Genomic DNA, 19,943 nt, shown 5'->3' on the forward strand with positions numbered 1-19,943 from the left:
GCTACAATAACCTGACGTTTACATACACTGCACTAGTTACTAGAACTTTACTTATAAGGCCTTGACTCAGCAGTCATATGTTCGATAAAATGTATCTTGATTCAGCCTAGTTGAATCCTGGGTCAGGGGGCAGAGTCCACCAAAACAAAGGAAAACCCGCCCTCTCAGGTGAGAGAAGGGCCACAGAGCCAGAAACTCAGCTGATTACAAGAGACAGAGAATGAAAAACAGGGATGGGGGTATAGATCACAGGATCAAACAAGGGATCCGGAGGAGGACACCAAGCACAGAACTCAAGACAATGCCCGTGACGGGTTGGATCACAGAAACCCCCTTGGGAGCTGCCAACAGATGTGCAAAGACTACCCCTGCTCCTGTTTTCCCTGCCAGCTCAGGACTCCAGCACCCTGTCTTGCTGAGCCAGACACTCCGTCTGGCTCCAGACACAGATCCAGGGTCTGAATCTCCTGTCCCAAAGCTGCAAGTTACCTGAAAACAGCGTACAGAAGTGCGCTTGTCTTTAGCACTCAGATGCCCAACTCCCAGTGGGGTCTAAACCCAGATAAATCTGTTTTACCCTGTATAAAGCTTATGCAGGGCAAACTCATAAATTGTTCGCCCTCTATAACACTGATAGAGAGATATGCACAGTTGTTTGCTCCCCCAGGTATTAATACATACTCTGAGTGAATTACTAAATAGAAAGTGATTTTATTAAATACAGACAGTAGGATTTAAGTGGTTCAAAGTAGTAACAGACAGAACAAAGTAAGTCACCAAGCAAAATAAAATAAAATGCGCAAATCTATGCCTAATCAAACTAAATACAGATAATCTCACCCTCAGAGATGTTTCAGTAAGTTTTTCTCAGACTGGACACCTTCCAGGCCTGGGCACAATTCTTTCCCCTGGTACAGCTCTTGTTGCAGCTCAGGTGGTAGCTAGGGGATTCTTCATGATGGCTTCTCCTCCTCTCTCTTCTCTTCCCCCCTTTATATATCTTTTGCATAAGGCGGGAACTCTTTGTCTCTCTGGGTTTCCACCCCCCCTCACTGGAAAAGCACCAGGTTAAAGATGGATTCCAGTTCAGGTGACATGATCACATGTCACTGCAAGACTTCATTACTCACTTGCCAGCACACACATATACAGGAAGACTCACAGGTAAATACAGCCATCTGCAGACAATGGGAGTCATCAAGATTCCAAACCATCATTAATGGTCCACACTTTACACAATTACAATAGGCCCTCAGAGTTACATTTTATATTTCTAGTTTTAGATACAAGAGTGGTACATTTATACAAATCAGATGATCACACTTAGTAGATTATAAGCTTTGTAATGATACCTTACAAGAGACCTTTTGCGTGAGGCATATCCCAGTTACTTACATTCACTTATTACCGTATTTTCTCTAAAACTATCTCAGTTACATTATATTGACTTATTATCAAGTTTTTATAAAACCATATAGACTGCACAACGTCACAGCCCCCTGTTCCAAGAAGGTGCCAGTCGATGCCATCCAGAGGAACTCTTGACAAAGGAATATACCCCTAACTGATCGCTATATTTGGGGTCAGGAAGGAATTGTCCCTTGGGTCAGATTGGCTGAGACCCTGGGGTTTTTTTGCCTGCCTCTGCAGCATGGGGTACAGGTTGCCTACAGGTTTAAACTAGTGTAAATGGTGGATTCTCTGTACCCTGAAGTCTTTAAATCATGATTTGAGGACTTCAGTAACTCAGATAGAGGTTAGGGGTCTATTTATAGGAGTGAGTGGGTGGGTGAGATTCTGTGGCCTGCAATGTGCAGAAGGTAAGACTAGATGATCACGATGGTCCCTTCTGACCTTAAAATTTGAGAGTATGAATCTATCTAAAATCTCAGAAATTCAGTATAGTTGAGGACCAAAAACCCTTTTATGTTGTATTTGTACACTATGGCTATTTTATCCAACATGGAAAGAGAAACGCTCTAGGAATCTTTAAAATGCTGTGAAGTGATCCTATTGGAGCCTGATAGGCCTGCCCGAATTGTGAGCCTAATTGTGGAAAAGTGGATGGAAGTTTATAAAATGGTCCAAATCATCTATAATAATAAATGTTGATGGGAAAAGGCAACAGATGACCAACTCTGCCTGTTACAGGTAATTTAACCATTTTTAACCTTCTATCCACTTTCCCACAGTTAGGCTCGCAATTAATATGGACTACTAGACCCCAATGCACCTGCATGGAGCCCCATTTACATGGCTCCCCAATACCCCAAAACTCAGACCTTTGCCTGAGGAAACGAAGATGTAAGGCTGGCTTTTAAACTTTACGGAGTCAGTTGCTCACACTGTACACAGAAATGTCCAGTACAAAAGGGCTTAAGGTGAAGAGACTAAGCATTACATCCATGCCTCGTCTAGTGTAGCTGTTCACACAGCTATTAGCTACCCAGGAAGGCTGAGTGGCCCAGAATTATTTGTAGGGCTTCTTAGCCTTCAGAAAGAGGGTTGAGTAGGGAATCAAGGGGAAAATACATATTACCGATGAGGACAAACCAGTCTTTTAGAGCAAAGGGAATAAAAGCTGAAATTTCAAGCAGAGAATTGGCAAATTAAGTTAACCAAAGCAATCTTTAGATCTTCCTGCAGAGCTCTCCTAACCCACCAGACAAGTCCACTAATAAGAGAAAAAAAATAAGTTCAATATCAGAAAAAACTGATCATTAGTAGTTCAGTTATCCCAAGTACTGTGGAAAAAACCCCAGCCTTCTCCACCTCAGCAGGTGGCAGTGACTTATGGTCCACAATATTCCACAGTGGTCTCTAAGGCCTTGTCTCAGAGAAATGTAGAAGGAAAGAAATACATTTTGCTACTTTCCACAGGCTGAAACCATAGCAAAATGCTACAACTATGAACTCAGAAGTGACTAGAAAAGAAAAAGGTGTGGTTGCAAGTTCTGATTAGTGGAGATGAATCACATACTTGGGTCAGATTGGCAGCCGCTGGAGGAGGCCAGGCATGAAGTCAGATAGAACAGGCTGGAGTCTCAATGAATCCCTGTCAATTTTCTGAGCAACTATTTCAGACACTATGATTTCACATTGACTTAACTCTATGGACAGACATATATACATCTTTCTACATATTCATTTTGATACCAGTCTGGGAAATGCCACTGTCTTAAGAAATGCCAATGCCAATTCAGCTCCAACATGCTATCTAAAATGCTCCTGAAGCCATCTCAGCTTGCCCAGGCTGTTAGCAATGTTCCAGATATCTTTGTTGCTTGACAGCTTTTACTTCTTTTGGGGTTACCTTTTGGTTTCTCAGTTAATATTTGATTAGTGGCATTAGGGACAGGGATGGGAGAAGGAGAGACTACCCATTGCAACAAACTTGCAACAAACTTCTGACCTTATAAGAATGGCAGAATAAATGAAACTCAGCATTCAAAAGGTTCAGAGGGTTTGAACCTACAACATTGAAGTGGGAGTTTGCAATGCCATCAAAATGCTGAAAGCCCTAGTTTTCAATGTTATTGTGTATGTCTTGCTGAGCATTGGCCCTCTGTTCAGTGCAGTACAGAACAAAGCTAGAAACACACTCTTTCCCCATATTTACAGTATAAGTACAGCTGTTAAAACCTAATAATTAAGTCGTAACTAAATCATGTCATTTAACTGCAGACTCTGTAATACAATAGTCCAGCAGCAATGCTTGGTATACAGCCTCTATATGAACATTTAAATTTAAAAAAGGCTCCAAATGCTAATCATAGAATATCAGGGTTGGAAAGGACCTCAGGAGGTCATCTAGTCCAACCCCCTGCTCAAAGCAGGACCAATCCCCAGATGGATTTTTGCCCCAGATCCCTAAATGCCCCCCCAAGGATTGAACTCACAACCCTGGGTTTAACAGGCCAATGCTCAAACCACTGCCAATGCCAATTCAGCTCCAGCTTCCTCTTTTCTTCTTTTCTTTTGCTGCCAAAGCACTCTGCTTACAGACCTTCCAAAATTCTCTCACTGAGGAGTAACAGGAACCTAAAGCTACACAAGTCTCACCCGCAAATTGTCCTCCCCTTTTATGCTTAATCATACATACCAAGAACCAAGGGTAACATTTTCAAAAGAGCCTATATCCCATTTTCAGAAATGACCAACACACTTATGAGCTGAAGTCTCATTGAAAAATCAATGGAATTTAGCCTCCACAGTGTGTCACTTAAAAAAAAAAAAAGAATGTAGGCTCCTAAATCACGTAGGCACTTTTGAAAATTTTACCCCAAATATTTAATTGTGGTGATACCCGATAATATTGCAAAGGGCAGTTCACCCCTATTATTGTAGGTGGGACAACTGGAGTAAGAAACCATAAGATTTTTTAAAATTATTTCAGTAACACTATTTTATCATTAAAATATTTTTCACTCCCATAGGGCTGCCCATCTGAAGTAGCTCATATAAATATTAATCAATGAAGCCTCACAATCCTGCGAGGTAAAGTGGAGAAACTTGGGCACAGAGAGATTAAGTGATACTATACTGGGTCCCAAAGCAAGAGGCAGGCTGTGGCAGAGCCAGGAATTAGAGTGGGTCAGAAAATGTCCCCCCTCCACCCCCCCATGGATAATTTTGACTTTTCCTTGGAAAAAAACAAAATATTTTTGACAAAAACCATCAAAGTTTTCTAAAGCAGACACATTTTTCCAAAAAATTCATTTGATCAAACCCCAATTTTCTTGAAAAACCCATACCGATGGAAAATTTTCAGCCATCTCTTCCAGGAATAAAACTAAGGTCGCCGAAGCCCAATCCCCACGCCTTAACGAGACAGGGTTTTCAAGGGTGACTAGCAATTTTGTGTGCCAAACTTGATGGAGATTTATCTGAGCACCCTTTAAAAATCAAGTCCCTTTAAAGCATCTCAGGTTGGGCACCTAAAATGGAGGCACTGAAAATCACTAGTCGCTTTTGAGAACCTAGAGCCAGCCTTCCTCCATTTTTGTGTTATGTGAAGTGTAGTGTAGCATAGGAATCTCTTTGGCCAAGAGACTTGATAGTCTCAATGTGCACATTTGTTGGAAGATGACATGGGTATGGAAATCTCCCCAGCCAGACAGCAGGTCGGACTGCAACTGTTTTAAAATTGGCCTGCGAACGAGATCATGATTGTGACTTCATCTTACCTTAGGAAGCCTGTACTTTTCTCTCAGATGAACCCTCAGACAAGCTCTCTCTGCCTTTTTTTGTGCAAACGCTGCATCTCTCTCCATCCTGAAAATCAAAATAATAGGTGTGTAACCAGAAACCTATCATGTGACAACTTGTCATTGTCACGGAACTAATTACTCAGCTACAGAAAACTACAGGCTGAAGTCATTCTCATCCCATTTTATGCTTTAACACAGCATAGTCTGTATCAGACTAAACAAACAACAACGAACATATGTAGAGCTCTTTCCAGACATTTACTAGTCAGCTTCATGGCACCTATGGAAGGTAGGCTAGTATTATGCCCATTTTACAGGGGAACTTGAGTCACAAAGTTAAGTTACTGGTCCAAAGCTACAAATGGAGTCATGGTTAGAGGTTGCACTAGAAGTCAGGAGTCCCTGATTACCAGGCCTGTGCTTAGTCTAGTAGGTCATTAATCTCTGTAAGAAATGAAGGACAAGTCTAATGACATAAGTGATGTTTTGGTCTCTCCTCCAGTTTTGTTTTCTCTACGTGGCTGGATCTTGCATTGATTATCACTGAGATCAATGGAGAGCTCTGTACAACAGAATCTGAAAGTTAAAATCTTTTCCTCATAATCTGAGAGGAGAATCTTTTCCTCCATTCAGTAACAATGTGCCTGTTGAAGGGAGGCAGCTATATCGCCACAAATTTAATGGGATAAAAAAATTAAATAAAAAAAAAGTGGTCATAGGTTTGTTTACCCCTCACATGACCATTGTTTCCAAGCGATATTTTATAGGGATGCTACCTTTGGGCCAAATGCAACAGTCCTTAATCAAAACTCCAGGATTTGGCCATTCCTATCAAATACCTTCCGAGACTGAAGCCAAATAAGGGGTAAACAGCCATTCGTCACTGCCAAATTTATGAATGGCCATTTTACTGAATCAAGGTAAAATTTTACTTAATTTGATTTCAAAAAAATTCACTGTGATTTTTGGTTAGATTGTTTATATTTTCAGCTGTAAAGTTGATAGCACTACAGCTGGTTGAGAAATATTCCTCTCCCCCCCCCCCCCCCCCCCACACACATTCTCCAAACTTCTTAATTTTCATGATTTTTTTTCATAAACTGTTTGGTTTTTGTACATATACCAAAGTGGTTTGATCAAATCTTAACCATAAGCTTTCAAAACAATATATGTGGATTTAGCAGAATTTAATTTATTTTTTATTTAACTTCCTTTAAAGTTAAAAACCTGCATAGATAATGTGCAATTGCCTACCATGCAGTTTCCTGTTCCTGTCCACTAGAGGTTAATGGGCTGTTGTAGATTCATAACAACTGTGACATATCTATTAGGTCGTGTAGTTCACCCTCTTGCTGGTGCAACATTATTTTCTGTGGAACCTATTCTAAAGTTTCACGTAAGGTAGTTTTAAGCATCCACTTGAAAAGGTATTCCACAGCCGAATAGATCTCACTCAGGAACTTTTTCTGATATTCAGCATACATTTTCTCACCTAATGTCATCCCAATACTCTAACTAGCCTGCCCATGTACAATAATAAGAGATTCTCTTTCTGCATTTTTACATCCATCACATACTTGTAGATAGTCATTTCCCACTTATTGCTATCCTCAAATCTTTATAAAGAAGATGGGGTCAAAGTGTGACTTCAGAGATGAAGTTCTAGAAAATCAAGGCTAGAATTGATGCCCATCTATCATGAATAGTGAAATCAACCTTTTTATGATGCAGGAGAATGGACTATGTGACTCATTAGAGGACCCCTTTGCTTTTAACAAGTCTCTCATTTGCTCATTTACATGCCTTCCAGATGGTGATTGATGCATTTTTACATTTTTAACCTAAGCAGTGTTGGTTAGAGGTTAAACAAAAATAGTGGAGACAACGGGGTCACGTCAGGGGTTCTAATCCAGTCTGAGCCTCTGACTCACTGGGTGACCTTGGGCAAGTCACTTAACCTCTTTGATCCTCAGGCTGTGCAGCTGTAAAACTGAGTAAAATTAGGAGGTCACTAAAACCAGATGTTGCATCTGTGATCATGTTTCCAGGATGAACTGGAATACAATTACAGAACCAGTGCAGCGTCCAGTTCCATTATTCAGTTTTTCTGTGCAAAAACACAACCATTTTCATTACAGTTCCCCTATTCCCACCTGTGCTGGAAGGAATATTGTTCAGTTATTGACTTATAGCACAGCTTCATATTTAACAAACACAGCAGGCTTCAAAACATTATTAAAAGAACATGCTCTTCTCTTTCAAATCTTTCCTCCTCTCCGGATTTCTTGCTTTGCTTATCTATTCCAGCACAGCATCTTTTTGCAGGCTGATTGAAAAGAAAAAATAATCTCCCCCATGTAATGTACCACAAAAGAAATTAACATTTTGAATTGTGTTTACAAACAGGTTACATTTATTCAGAATTTTATGACTGAAGTTGCTGCTGCTAAATATAGACCTGGATACCTCTTAAATTCTATAAGTCATTAACCTTTCACCTATAATCATCTTAAATGTAGGATTTAGACAACCATTATGTAATTGATCATTAGTGAACTAGATGCAGTGGAGATTTAGAATTCAATTGTCTTTCTTTATAATTCTACAGGGTTTAAACTCCTACCTGCTTGAAACTAATTATTTTACTTGATATCTGCTATGTAAACAGTGCCCCTGCATTTTACTTGTCAGAATGTGGTTACGGATTGCAATTATCAGCCAAATAAAATTCCTGAGCTATAAACACAGATCAAAACCTCTCTCCTTCATTTAATAGAGTTTGGACAACTGAAAAAATGGTTTAAATTTCTAGTTTTGAAATTAGTCAAGCATCCTTCGAATAAACATTACCAGCTTTACATTCTTCGTTCTTACCCTGTCCTCAATTTTTGCAACGATAAATGGGGGAGATTAAATATTTTAAGCATATCAGATTTATGTTTTAAGAGGGTAGATCATGTGATTTTCAGCATTAACCACTGCATTCTTAGATTGCAACAGCATTTACACCATTAAACCTACAGAAATAAACTTGAAAGAAATTATCTTGCCCATATGGAAGCAGAAAGCAACACCAGCACAAGATGTGTAGCTGAGTGTGTGGGGAGGTGGGGAGGATTGGAAATGAGGGTGAAGGATGAAACCACGATACAAAACATCTTACAGCTAGATGAGCTTTTGTTTAGGAGAGGCTGTTCGGCAAGGCAATGTTCCCTATGCTTAAAAATAGGAACGTGGGGTAAGGAGACAATGTACTGACTTTTTCTGGGGTTATTCTCAGATGAGCCAAGTCATCATGAATTAGTCACACATTGATAATAAGGGAATGTGTACTCACTTCTCCTCAACAATTTGCTTTTGATATTCCTCATATTCCTCTCTAGTCATTCCTGCTGCTGCAGCTGGGTCGGAAGGACCACTTTCTTCTTTGCTTTCCTCACCTCCACCACCAAGTCCTAAATTCTTTACCTGGTTGCTCAACATGCTTTTCATTAAGAAAGCCATTTTCTTCCCAAGAAAATTTTAAAAACAAAACAAAACCAAAAAAGGCTCCCGAAAGACAACAATAGGTTTGTCAGCAAGGGAATTTCTACAGCCTCAGCAGCTCTTCAAGGGCACAATGCTAGTGAGAAGTGGATGCCAAAAACAGTTCGTCAGCCATAATCTGGATTAAAGTGGTGAACTCCTTAGTATCTAGAGGCAGATGGTTCAGATTACTCCAAAAAGTCATTAGATGCAGCTCCCTACTTTTAATATTAATACCTTAAGCTAATTGTAAATACAGAAAAATTCACATAGTTCACAGAAGCATTTTGATTTCTTTAGTCTTGAAACTCTCAATTACATGGAGACCAAAGAGCCTTCGTCAGAACACACAGTATCTGAATTAAAATAAGACTTGGTTGATTACATGATCACAGCAGAATTGTAAAGTTCAGGCTACTGAACAGCAAATCCTGTTGGATGTACACAGTCCAATGAGATTTGAAAACTAGGATTCTTCATTAAGCAAAAACAATCCTTTTATCCATTAATGTTTTTATCCCATTGGACAGAAAGTACAGTACAATGGGGGGGTTTCTTCATCTGCTTTTTCAAGCCTTTTAAATGGTTGGTTTCTGTGACAGATGAACGAATCCTTAGTGTGATCATAATTTCTTCCCTCTATTAAAAAAACAAAGTTATTTCTTCCCGTTTTTCTCCACCATTCTGATTTGCTCATGGCACTATACTCTCTCTCTCTCTAGACCATCACTTTGATTGGCACTGCATGGAATATTTAATGCTGAAGGTTCTTAGCCGGGTAAGAAGAAATGCATTTTGTTCAGCTAGATTACAGTTTTGATATCCTTTGTCTGAAAATTGTCTTCTTAGGGCTGGTCTTGCACACCCTTACTCTCATGAATGAGCCCATTGACTTCAGTGGAATTAGTTGTGTGAGTTGGGTATACTCACATAAGGGTTTGCAGGAGCTGGCACTTAAGATTGCAAACTCTTTGGAGATGGGAAATTGTTTGTGTGTCTCAAATGCCTTGCACACTGTGGGATATTTTAATAATCACGCCGAGGATTATTGGGTACTGTTTAATGAAATATTTTTGAGCTCTGATTATCAAAATGGCTCTCCCAATGCAGTCGTCATTTCATTGGCGATATGGGAGGAGTCCAGTTCAGTTAATGCCCTAATCTACATTAGTACCTTTCTAATTAAAGCACTCCCTGCTACTAAAAAAAAAAAGTGCAGGATGTCCAGTAATCCTGGATTATCTCTGATTAATCAACCGACTTTAACTTTCCTTTTGAAAACAGATAAATATTATTTAGGAGAATTTAAAAAACAAAATACATTTGGTCTACTGAAAAGATTTACAAAACTATTGCTTTTTAAAGCCTGAAATCATTTTGTAAACATTATGCTCCCCTTTAAAGTCCTGCATAACTGAATTCTTTGGGAGTAGGTATTGCCTTCTACTTTGCTGGCTTATTCAGCCCCTAGCAAAACTGGGCCCCAAGTACTTTCCAGAGTTTCAGTCATCCAATCAGGGACCAAGAAACAAGAACATGCAAATTAGGTGACCAATCACAGTTTGAATAGAAAATTTGGACCAGTTGCAACTCAGGAGCAAGCCACAGACTGAAACTGATGCACAAACTGTTTGCCAAATAATGAATAAAACTTATTATCTAGTCACACAGTTTGCAACAGAAAAACAAAAAAACCAACCTGCTCTGTTCATTGGCCAGAGTACAGATACATGCAGGATAGGAAACATCACTTTTGCTTTGACAAAGGACTATTAAGAATTTGCACCGATACAGTTGCCAATCTCTAAATTACTGTGAGCCCACATTACACAGAAGAGAGTAGCACTAAGCAAAAATAGTAATTAATGTCTTACATTTACATAGCCCCTTTACAGATTCTATAGATAGGCATCACAATGCTCATCACAGATGGAAAGTTGCTTCCAAAGTGGATCATGGCTGCTGTTAAAGGGTAAAATCCTGGTAGAGTGCACAGTCCAGACAAATGCACATGGAACTGAGGAATGATCTTCATCCCCAACCTACAGCAGGGGACATGTTTCAGCTATGTGGGCATAGCAGAAATATCACTTTTACTAGGTCCTGCATAAGTGGGTTGATAGGCCCATGGTTCTGTACACTTTGCAGAACATCTGGCTAGATCTTTGTCCCACTCCTGCAAAGTGCCCAGAGAGCTGCTGGAGTTGGTGTTCAAAATCCCTTGCACAAGTTTTCTCTAGTCTGGCAGCTCTGCAGGGATTCGGGTACTCAAATACCACAATGACTGGTGCATCTTAACCTGAATAGGGCATTTTATTCTTCAGGCAGTTAGCTGACGTACTCTGAAGCTAAGAACCTGGAGTTCTCTAGTTTTGCTTGGAGTAGCTTACTGTGACAGAGCAAATTCAGATGTATTGGTACAAGAAAAATCTCACCACGCTGCTTCTGGAACAGCAGTCCTAGAAAGCACTCCCTTTCTCTTTGTTAGGATCAAGTAAGACCTGTCCTCTGTTTATTAACGTACATAAGATCGTATCATGAGGGTCAAGACAGGAGATGACCTCTCAGAAGCAGGCTGGCAACACTCCTGCACAGCCCATCTTCCTCTTAGGGAAGAAGTATTTGCTGGCTGTGATGCACAGTGATAGCAATCCAATCATGTACGAAGACCACTTGAGACTATGAGCCATGTGATGGATGTTTCCTTCCCACCAGTGACTTCCCTGCCACAACTATATTTAAAACCCAAACGATACAGACTTCCTCCCATTTTTTCTGTTTCACACCTCTTTTTGGTCACCGTCCTTCTGCGCTCGGTAGTATCATTCCTCAATGACCTAAAGGAGCTGCTGTTGAACATAACATCCTCTCAAGAGGCATCAAACAAAAATGTAACACAGCATTTAGCCATCTCATAGCTCTGTATGGTTCACATACACAGTGCTTATCACACTGCATAGTTACCATCCACACTTTATAGGTGGGGAAACAGATAAGAGATGGGCAGGATACAAAGTAACTCTCAATGTCATAGACATAGTTTTAAGTGGCTTTCCCCAGGCCTTTCAGTGAGTTAGTGTCAAAGGCAGGATTAGAATTTAGAGTTCCTGCATCCCAGCTAAATCCAACAGGCCAGCAGTTGGATTGATGGACTACCACTTGTCCATAGACACTTTCTACTAGTCAGTCCAATAAAGCATTTTGAGACTGTCAGCTCTTCAGGGCAGGGACAGTCTTCTAGTTCTATGTTCAGAACATAAGAATGACCATACTGGGTCGGACCAATGGTCCAGCCAGCCCAGTAGCCTGTCTTCAGACAGTGGCCAATGCCAGAAGCTTCAGAAGGAATGATCAGAACAGAGTAATTATCAAGTGATCTATCCCTGGTGGTCTAGTGGTTAGGATTTGGCACTTTCACTGCCACGGCCTGGGTTCATTTTCCAGTCAGGGAAAAGTGACTTTGGGGGGAGGGATAGCTCAGTGGTTTGAGCATTGGCCTGCTAAACCCAAGGTTGTGAATTCAATCCTTGAGGAGGCCATTTAGGGATTTAGGGCAAAAATCTGTCTGGGGATTGGTCCTGCTTTGAGCAGGGGATTGGACTAGATGACCTCCTGAGGTCTCTTCCAACACTGGTATTCTATGATTCTATCCCCTGTTGTCCAGTCCCGGCCTCTGGCAGTCAGAGGTTTAGGGACATCCAGAGCATGGGATTGCATCCCTGACCATCTTGGCTAATAGCCATTGATGCACCTACCTTCCATGAACTTATCTAATTCTTTTCTGAACCCAGTTATACTTTTGGCCTTCACAATATCCCCTGGCAATGAGTTCCACAGGTTGACTGTGCACTGTGTGAAGAAATGTTTCCTTTTGTTTATTTTAAACCTGCTGCCTATTGTTTTCATTGGGTGACCCCTGGTTCTTGTGTTATGTTTAGGGTTAAATAATACTTCTTTATTCACTTTCTCCACACCATTCATGGTTTTACAGACCTCTGTCATATTCCCCCCTCAATCATTTCTTTTCAAAGCTGACCAGTTCCAGTCTTTTTAATCTCCCCTCATATAGAAGCTATTCCATACCCTTAAAACATTTTTGTTTCCCTTTCCCATTTCTAACGTATCTTTTTTGAGATAGGGTGACCAGAATTGCATGCAGCATTCAAGATGTGGGCATAGCATGGATTTATATAGTGGCATTATATCTACTGTCTTATTATCTATCCCTTTTCTAATGATTCCTAAACTTTCTGGCCTGCTGCCGCACATGGAGCAGATATTTTCAGAGCTAGCTACAATGACTCCAAGATCTCTTTCTTGAGTGGTAACAGCTAATTTAGACCTCATCATTTTTTATGTATAGTTGGGATGTTTTTTCAATGTGCATTACTTTGGATTTATCAACATTAAATTTCATCTGCCATTTTCTTGCTCAGTCACCCAGTTTCAGGAGAAACTTTGTAACTCTTCACAGTCAGTTTTGGACTTAACTATCTTGAGTAATTTTCTATCTTCTCCAAATTTTGCCAGGTCACCATTTACACCTTTTTCCAGACTATTTATGAATATATTGAACAACACTGGCGCCTGTACTAGATTCTTGGGGGACACCACTATTTGCCTCTCACCGTTCTGAAAACTGACCATTTATTCCTACTATGTTTCCTTTTGACCAGTTACTGATCCGTGAGAGGACCTTCCCTCTTATCCCACAACTTCAGAGCCTTTGATTGAGGGACCTTGCCAAAGGCTTTTTGAAAGTCCAAGTACACTATGTTCATTGGATCATCCTTGTCTGCACATTTGTCGACTGCTTATAGGAATTCTAATAAATGGGTGAGGCATGATTTTCCTTTACAAAAGCTGTGTTGACTCTTCCTCAACAAATTGTGTTCATCTGTGTGTCTGATAATTCTGTTCTTTACTATAGTTTCAACCGATTTGCCTGGTACTGAAGTTATGCTTACCGGCCTGTAATTGCCAGGATCACCTCTGGTGCCTTTTTTAAAAAATTGGCATCACATTAGCTATCCCTCAGTCATCTGGACAGGAGCGGATGTACTACTCATACTTGATTTATCAATTTGCTCCAATACCTTCTCTTTTGACACCTCAATCTGGGACAGTTCCGCAGTTCCCCTAAAAAGAATGGCTCCGGTGTGGGAATCTCCACACATCCTCTGCAGTGAATTCCGATGCAAAAAATTCATTCAGCTTCTCCACATGGCCATGTCTTCCTTGAGTGCTCCTTTAGCACCTCAATCGTCCAGGGGTTCCAATAATTGTTTGGCAGGCTTCCTGCTCCTAATATACTTAATTTTTTTCCTGTTAGTTTTGTCTCTTTTGCTAGTTGCTCTTCAAATTCTTTTTTTGGCCTGCCTAATTATACTTTTACACTTGACTTGCCAGAGTTTATGCTCCTTTCTATTTTCCTCAGTAAGATTTGACTTCCAATTTTTAAAGGATGTCTTTTGGTCTCTGCCTTTTTTACTCTGTTTAGCCATGGCTTAGCTGGTGACCACACTTGCAGTCATGTAGGAGATTCATAGATTTTTAAGGCCAGAAGTGACCATTATGATCATCTAGTCTGACCTCCTGCATAACACAGGCCACAGAATTTCACCCAGTATTCCCTTCATCAAGCCCATAATGTTTCATTGAGCTAGAGCTCATCTTTTAGAAAGATATCCAGTTTTGATTTCAATCCACTACATCCCTAAGTTGTTCTAATGATCAATTACCCTGTTAGAATTTTGCACTTTATTTCAAATCTGAATTTGTTTCGCTTCAGCTTCCAGTTCTTGATTTGAGCCTTCATTAGACAAGAAAAAGGCTGGGAGGTCTACAAGAATAATGTTTCTAGCCTAGCCAGGGAGGAGGGGTTCTGTTGTATAGCTTTTGATTACCACCATAGCAGAACAGAGGTGCTTCAAAACTTAGTGTATTTTTGCCCTGTTAATATCATGCTGTTTTGTAGTAGTGATGCAGCTGAAGCTCAGACATTAAGGGGTAACAATATATTAAACTGGGGAAGGGATGCCTGGAGTGAAAGACTATCTTGGATTTGCAAGAGAACAAGAAAGAGCCATACTGATCCATAAAGCAATTGGGACAGTGTACCCCATAAGGCTTTATGGGTGTGTGTGTGTGCTTATACATGTATGTATGACATAACTGGAATATATTTTGTGCTGCCTGTGCCATGTAACATATCTCCATAAAGGTTGTGGTCTACTATATCTATTCATCCTATTTGTACACATATATCATTTTCTATTTGAGGTTAAGAATATGGGCTGTATACTTGCTTGGTTTCTAAGTAAGCTTTGTGAGGCATTTGGTCAGTTTCTTTAGGAAGGAATTCGCAAGGTTAAGTACCTGATCAGGAAGCACTTGGGGAACAATGCATCTTGGAATGCTCCAATCCACATAAGAAGTCTTCCTGGAGACATACAAGATACCATGTGGACAATGGCTTGGGCTGTAAAGACTGAGTCATGCAGGGACATGTGACTTGCCCAGGTGACTCCAGAACTCCATCTTGGAGCTGGACTTTGCATAGGAGTGAGGAGGGGGGTCTCCATCCACAAGAGAAAGTCTATTTAAACCCGTGGGAGACCCCTCCATTTTGTCTTCAGCTGGCTAAAGAAGGAGCCTCGCCACCCCCGAGAATACTGGAAGGAAACTGGAACAAAGGACAGTAACTACAGGGGGTGTGAGTGATTGCTGGACCCAGGCTAAAAGGAGATTAGCCTCTAAAAGGAAGCATTCTGAAACTGGTGAGGAACTTATCTGTCTTTAGTTTGATTAGACATAGATTTGCGCATTTTATTTTATTTTGCTTGGTGACTTACTTTGTTCTGTCTGTTACTACTTGGAATCACTTAAATCCTACTTTCTGTATTTAATAAAATCACTTTCTACTTATTAATACATACTGAGTTAATTACTAACTGGGGGAGCAAACAACTGTGCATATCTCTCTGTCAGTGTTATAGAGGGCGAACAATTTATGAGTTTACTCTGCATAAGCTTTATACAGGGTAAAACGGATTTATTTGGGTTTAGACCATTGGGAGTTGGGCATCTGAATGCTATAGACAAGCACACTGCTGTGAGCTGTTTTCAAGTAAATCTGCAGCTTTGGGGCAAGTAATTCAGACCCTGGGTCTGTGTTGGAGCAGACAGGAGTGTCTGGCTCAGCAAGACAGGGTGCTGGAGTCCTGAGCTGGCAGGGAAAACAGGAACAGGGGTAGTCTTGGTACATTAGGTGGCAGCTCCCAAGGGGGTTTCTGTGATCCAGCCCGTCACAACAATAAAAGTAAATGTCAAAATATGGAAGAGACATGTAACACTAGCCAGCTCAGTGTAGAGGAGGAGCTGCCTGTGGGATACAAGAAGCCATTTAGTTTTATGCAGGCTGCCTGTCTAAGTCCTTGGAGTCTGTGCTGTAATAAACCAGTCAAAAGGCATGAATGGGCACAATGCCATTTAGCAGATGGGCATGAGGAGGAGGGAAGTAAGAGACCATCTCTGATTGTGTTCACTCCTGACATTTTTCTACAGCTGAAAATTTCTGCTCAGCTATTCCTCTCCAGATTATACACATGCTGACCATCACCGCTGAAGCACCTGACAAGACTGGCTTTCAGAAACATAAAACATTGCTTCTGCAGCTGGGCTGTGGAGAACAGAAGTGCGTGCTGCATGGGGAGGAGTGAGGAATGGGAAATACAAGATTCTCTAGTCTCCTTCTTCAACACCCACCTGTGTGGTCTACAGTGTTGCTCCCCAACTGCCTTTTTGCTAAATACTGTGAAGTACCATTTCCCCTTAGTTTCCACGTATAAAGTCAGCAAGCCACTTCTGAAGCCTGTTAGTAAGTTACTCCCTCATTCATTGGTATCTGATACGGGGAGGAAACACCAAACCAGAAGAGGTCTTTGGTTCAAAGTCCCACTCTAGCTCCCTCCAAACTCTGCTTCCTAGTTGCCTCTAACACCTATATCCCTTACACATCACCTTGTCAGGGATTTCTGCTAACAATGCCCCCAAGCCCTGCATAGAGCAAGCAGCAAACCAGAGGCAAAGGACAGCTATGCAAACAGAGGTTAAGAGAGGGCATTTTGGCAATTTAATTACCATAGTCAGATGAGACCAAAGAGTGGGAAGCAGGGGCTGGCACAGAGTGATATCCTCACCCCCGTTCCAGGCCCATAAAGGGGTCTCAGCACATGAGGAAGTCTGCTAGAAGGGTGACTTCCTGAGGACCCATCCATAAGCCCTGGGGTCTGGAGAGGCATGGCCTTTGCATGACTGGACAGACCATAAAAATGTTTTGGAGTAATTAATGCTCATAACTCAAAAACTTAAGAGCCCTTTAAAACTAGCAGTTATGCTCAAGCGATTCTAAAAATAAAGGGTGATCACCATGCCTGTTCATGGGTTAAGTCAGTGAGAAGTTAATGCTGTTTGCCCATTTTAGGTTCCACAGAAGCGGAGCAAACATAGTGAAAATGATTCAAGGAACATATTCTTAACTTTAAATCTGGCAGTATATAAAACAGTTGGCAGGACGAGGAAACTTAAGGAACATAAATATGGAAGTTTACTTTACCCCCTTGTCTTCTCATACTAGTGTCACAATCCCTACTCCCTAATTTTAGTCTAAGCACTTAGCAGACCTAGATTCAGGCATGAACAAACAGCCTATCTTGTCTTAAAGAAACCTTCATACTTAACTAGAACTGGAAAACACCATAGCTCTAATATACATCAGATGTGAAGAAATCCCCCTGTAGCTCTCTGTTGCCAAGAGGTGAGGAACAGGTGAAGAGTTAAATACTTAATTATACTTGAATTTTAGAAGAGTTAGATTCCTCATCACTCTCACAAGTGGAAACAGAACTCAGGGTAAACAGCAAATATATTCTAAAACAAAGTATAATACCAAGGAGTGAAACTTCTGAAATCTTCTCTTATAATTTTAAAGACTTACTTGTGTGTTAAAATGGGAGGAATATTTGATCCAGATGTAGGTTTCACCCACAGCAAGCTAACATAGCACTACATCCAGACACAGATGTTCCATTTAATGAGTGGAGATGAGTGTGAAACAGGAACAAAAAATTAAGTTGTGCAGCAAGTAAACAAACTTAAATTCATAGAGTCCAAGGCCATAAGGGACCATTGTGATGCTCTAGTCTGACCTTCTGTATAACACCTGCCAAAGAAGTTTCCCCCAAATAATTCCTACACCATAGCTTTAAGAAAAACATCCAATCTTGATTTAAAAATAGTCAGTGATGAAGAATCCACCATGACCATTAGTAAATTGTACTCATGGTCAATTACTCTCCCCATTAAAAAGTTACCTTATTTCCAGTTTGTCTGTCTCAACTTCCAGCCATTGGATCGTGTTATACTTTTCTCTGCTACATTCAAGATCCTGTTATCAAATTTGTTCCCCATAGAGACACTTACAGACTGTAATCAAGTCCCCCCTTAAGTTCTTACATTCCACTGCACACAGAACATCAATTCTATTGCAACATTTTTAATCTCTATAATCTTCATTCACAGACTTTAAAGGAATTAATATTTTTAGGGTAAGGGAAGAGAAATATTTTGGGACCTACTTGAGAGAAGTTAGCATTCACCCTTCTCAGAAACCCTGCCCTCCATTGGCCTTCCCAATTTTGTCCTCTGCTGGCTCTGCAATGTGGTCACTAGAGCACCGGAGAAGGATCTCTTGTTTTCTTCTATAGCTGTAATGCAAGATCTCCTTATGCTATAGCTTGTTCCAAGTCCTAGATGTTTTTCCAACACCAGCGCTTGAATATGCTCTACTGTAGTAAAAGCAACATACTCTGTCTAGGTTGTGGAAGAGCCACTTAGGTGTCAGGGCATCAACTGTGGGATGCAACCACTACCTGCTATTTGGGAAAGAGCATGGAGAATTGGCATCCTGAAGTTATGGACACTAGCCAATCAGGACAGCTGCCCTTGCTAACACTGCTAGATCTTTCAATTGTCTTCAGTATTACCAACTATGCATGGCTGGTTGTTAAGGCAAGCAAGAGTTAGAATCGATGAAGAGAATCACTGTTTCTTATCATTCCAGTCAGATCCTAAAGAGAGGTAACAGGATACTGCCTTTCCTTTTCAAGGTCCTTGGCTGTGGAGTTGAACAGGGTGTAGAATTACCAGTCTGTGTTTCATGTTTACACAAAGCAAGCTAACAATCATCAACATGCTGGAGGACAATCGTCTCAAGCCCTTTAAGACCCAGGTGGTGCCTTACCTTACCAAACATCTAGCAGAGAGACAGCAAGCCTCAGGTTTGGTTTAAGACAGCTCTGGATAAGAAGAATTATGCCAATTGTCAAAGGGAAGCATTTTCAGGAAGTGGTAATATGATTGTTTCCTCATTTGAAAGAACCTACCCACCTACTATCTAAAGTGGTTTACAATCTTGTGGTTTACATATATATGTTTCCTCATCCATCCTTAAAAGCTTTGATGCACTGGAAGATTAAGTAGTATTAGCTCTCTCACATTTTTGCCTTCCAAAATCTGAGGGGATGACGCATGGAGCATGCTTTCAGAAGTCTTAAAAGAGCAACACTCCAATGTGAAAACTACAGAACATGAACCACCAAAAAAGAAAATCAACCTTCTGCGGGTGGCATCTGACTCAGACGATGAAAATAAACATGCGTCGGTCCGAACTGCTTTGGATCGTTATCGAGTAGAACCTGTCATCAGCATAGAAGCATGTCCTCTGGAATGGTGGTTGAAACATGAAGGGACATATGAATCTTTAGTGCATCTGGCACAGAAATATCTTGCGACGCTGGCTACAAAAGTGCCATAACACCTGTTCTCACTTTCAGGTGACATTGTGAACAAGAAGCGGGCAGCATTATCGCCTGCCAATGTAAACAAACTTGTTTGTCTGAGCAATTGGCAGAAACAAGAAATAGGACTGAGTGGACTTGTAAGCTATAAAGTTTTATATTGTTTTATTTTTGAATGCAGTTCATTTTTGTACATAATTCTACCTTTGTAAGTTCAACTTTCATGAGAAGGAGATTGCACTACAGTACTTGTATTAGGTGAAAACTATTTCTTTTGTTTATGACAGTGCAAATATTTGTAATAAAAATCAAGTGATCTCTGTACACTTTGTATTCTGTGTTATAACTG

The 19,943-nt window shown here is 40.6% G+C and overlaps 1 protein-coding gene and 1 non-coding gene across 2 annotated transcripts in view; one reads left to right on the forward strand and one right to left on the reverse strand.

The window, feature by feature from the left end:
• Positions 1–9,989, reverse strand: part of CPLX4 (complexin 4) — a 34,197-nt gene extending 24,208 nt beyond the window's left edge. Inside the window, exons 1-2 of the mRNA XM_005303850.5 lie at positions 8,548–9,989; positions 5,187–5,274 (exon numbers count right to left, since the gene is read on the reverse strand). Of these exons, the coding sequence (XP_005303907.1) occupies positions 5,187–5,274; positions 8,548–8,714 (255 nt within the window). The 5' untranslated portion in view covers positions 8,715–9,989. The remainder of the gene's footprint in view (positions 1–5,186; positions 5,275–8,547) is intronic.
• A 2,126-nt stretch (positions 9,990–12,115) lies between these two features.
• On the forward strand, positions 12,116–12,187 carry TRNAE-UUC (transfer RNA glutamic acid (anticodon UUC)). The gene has a single exon. It is a non-coding gene; the product is annotated as a tRNA-Glu (tRNA).
• Positions 12,188–19,943: the final 7,756 nt, after the last annotated feature.

Source organism: Chrysemys picta, chromosome 6 (assembly GCF_011386835.1).
Source record: "Chrysemys picta bellii isolate R12L10 chromosome 6, ASM1138683v2, whole genome shotgun sequence".
NCBI classification, from domain to species: Eukaryota; Metazoa; Chordata; order Testudines; family Emydidae; genus Chrysemys; species Chrysemys picta.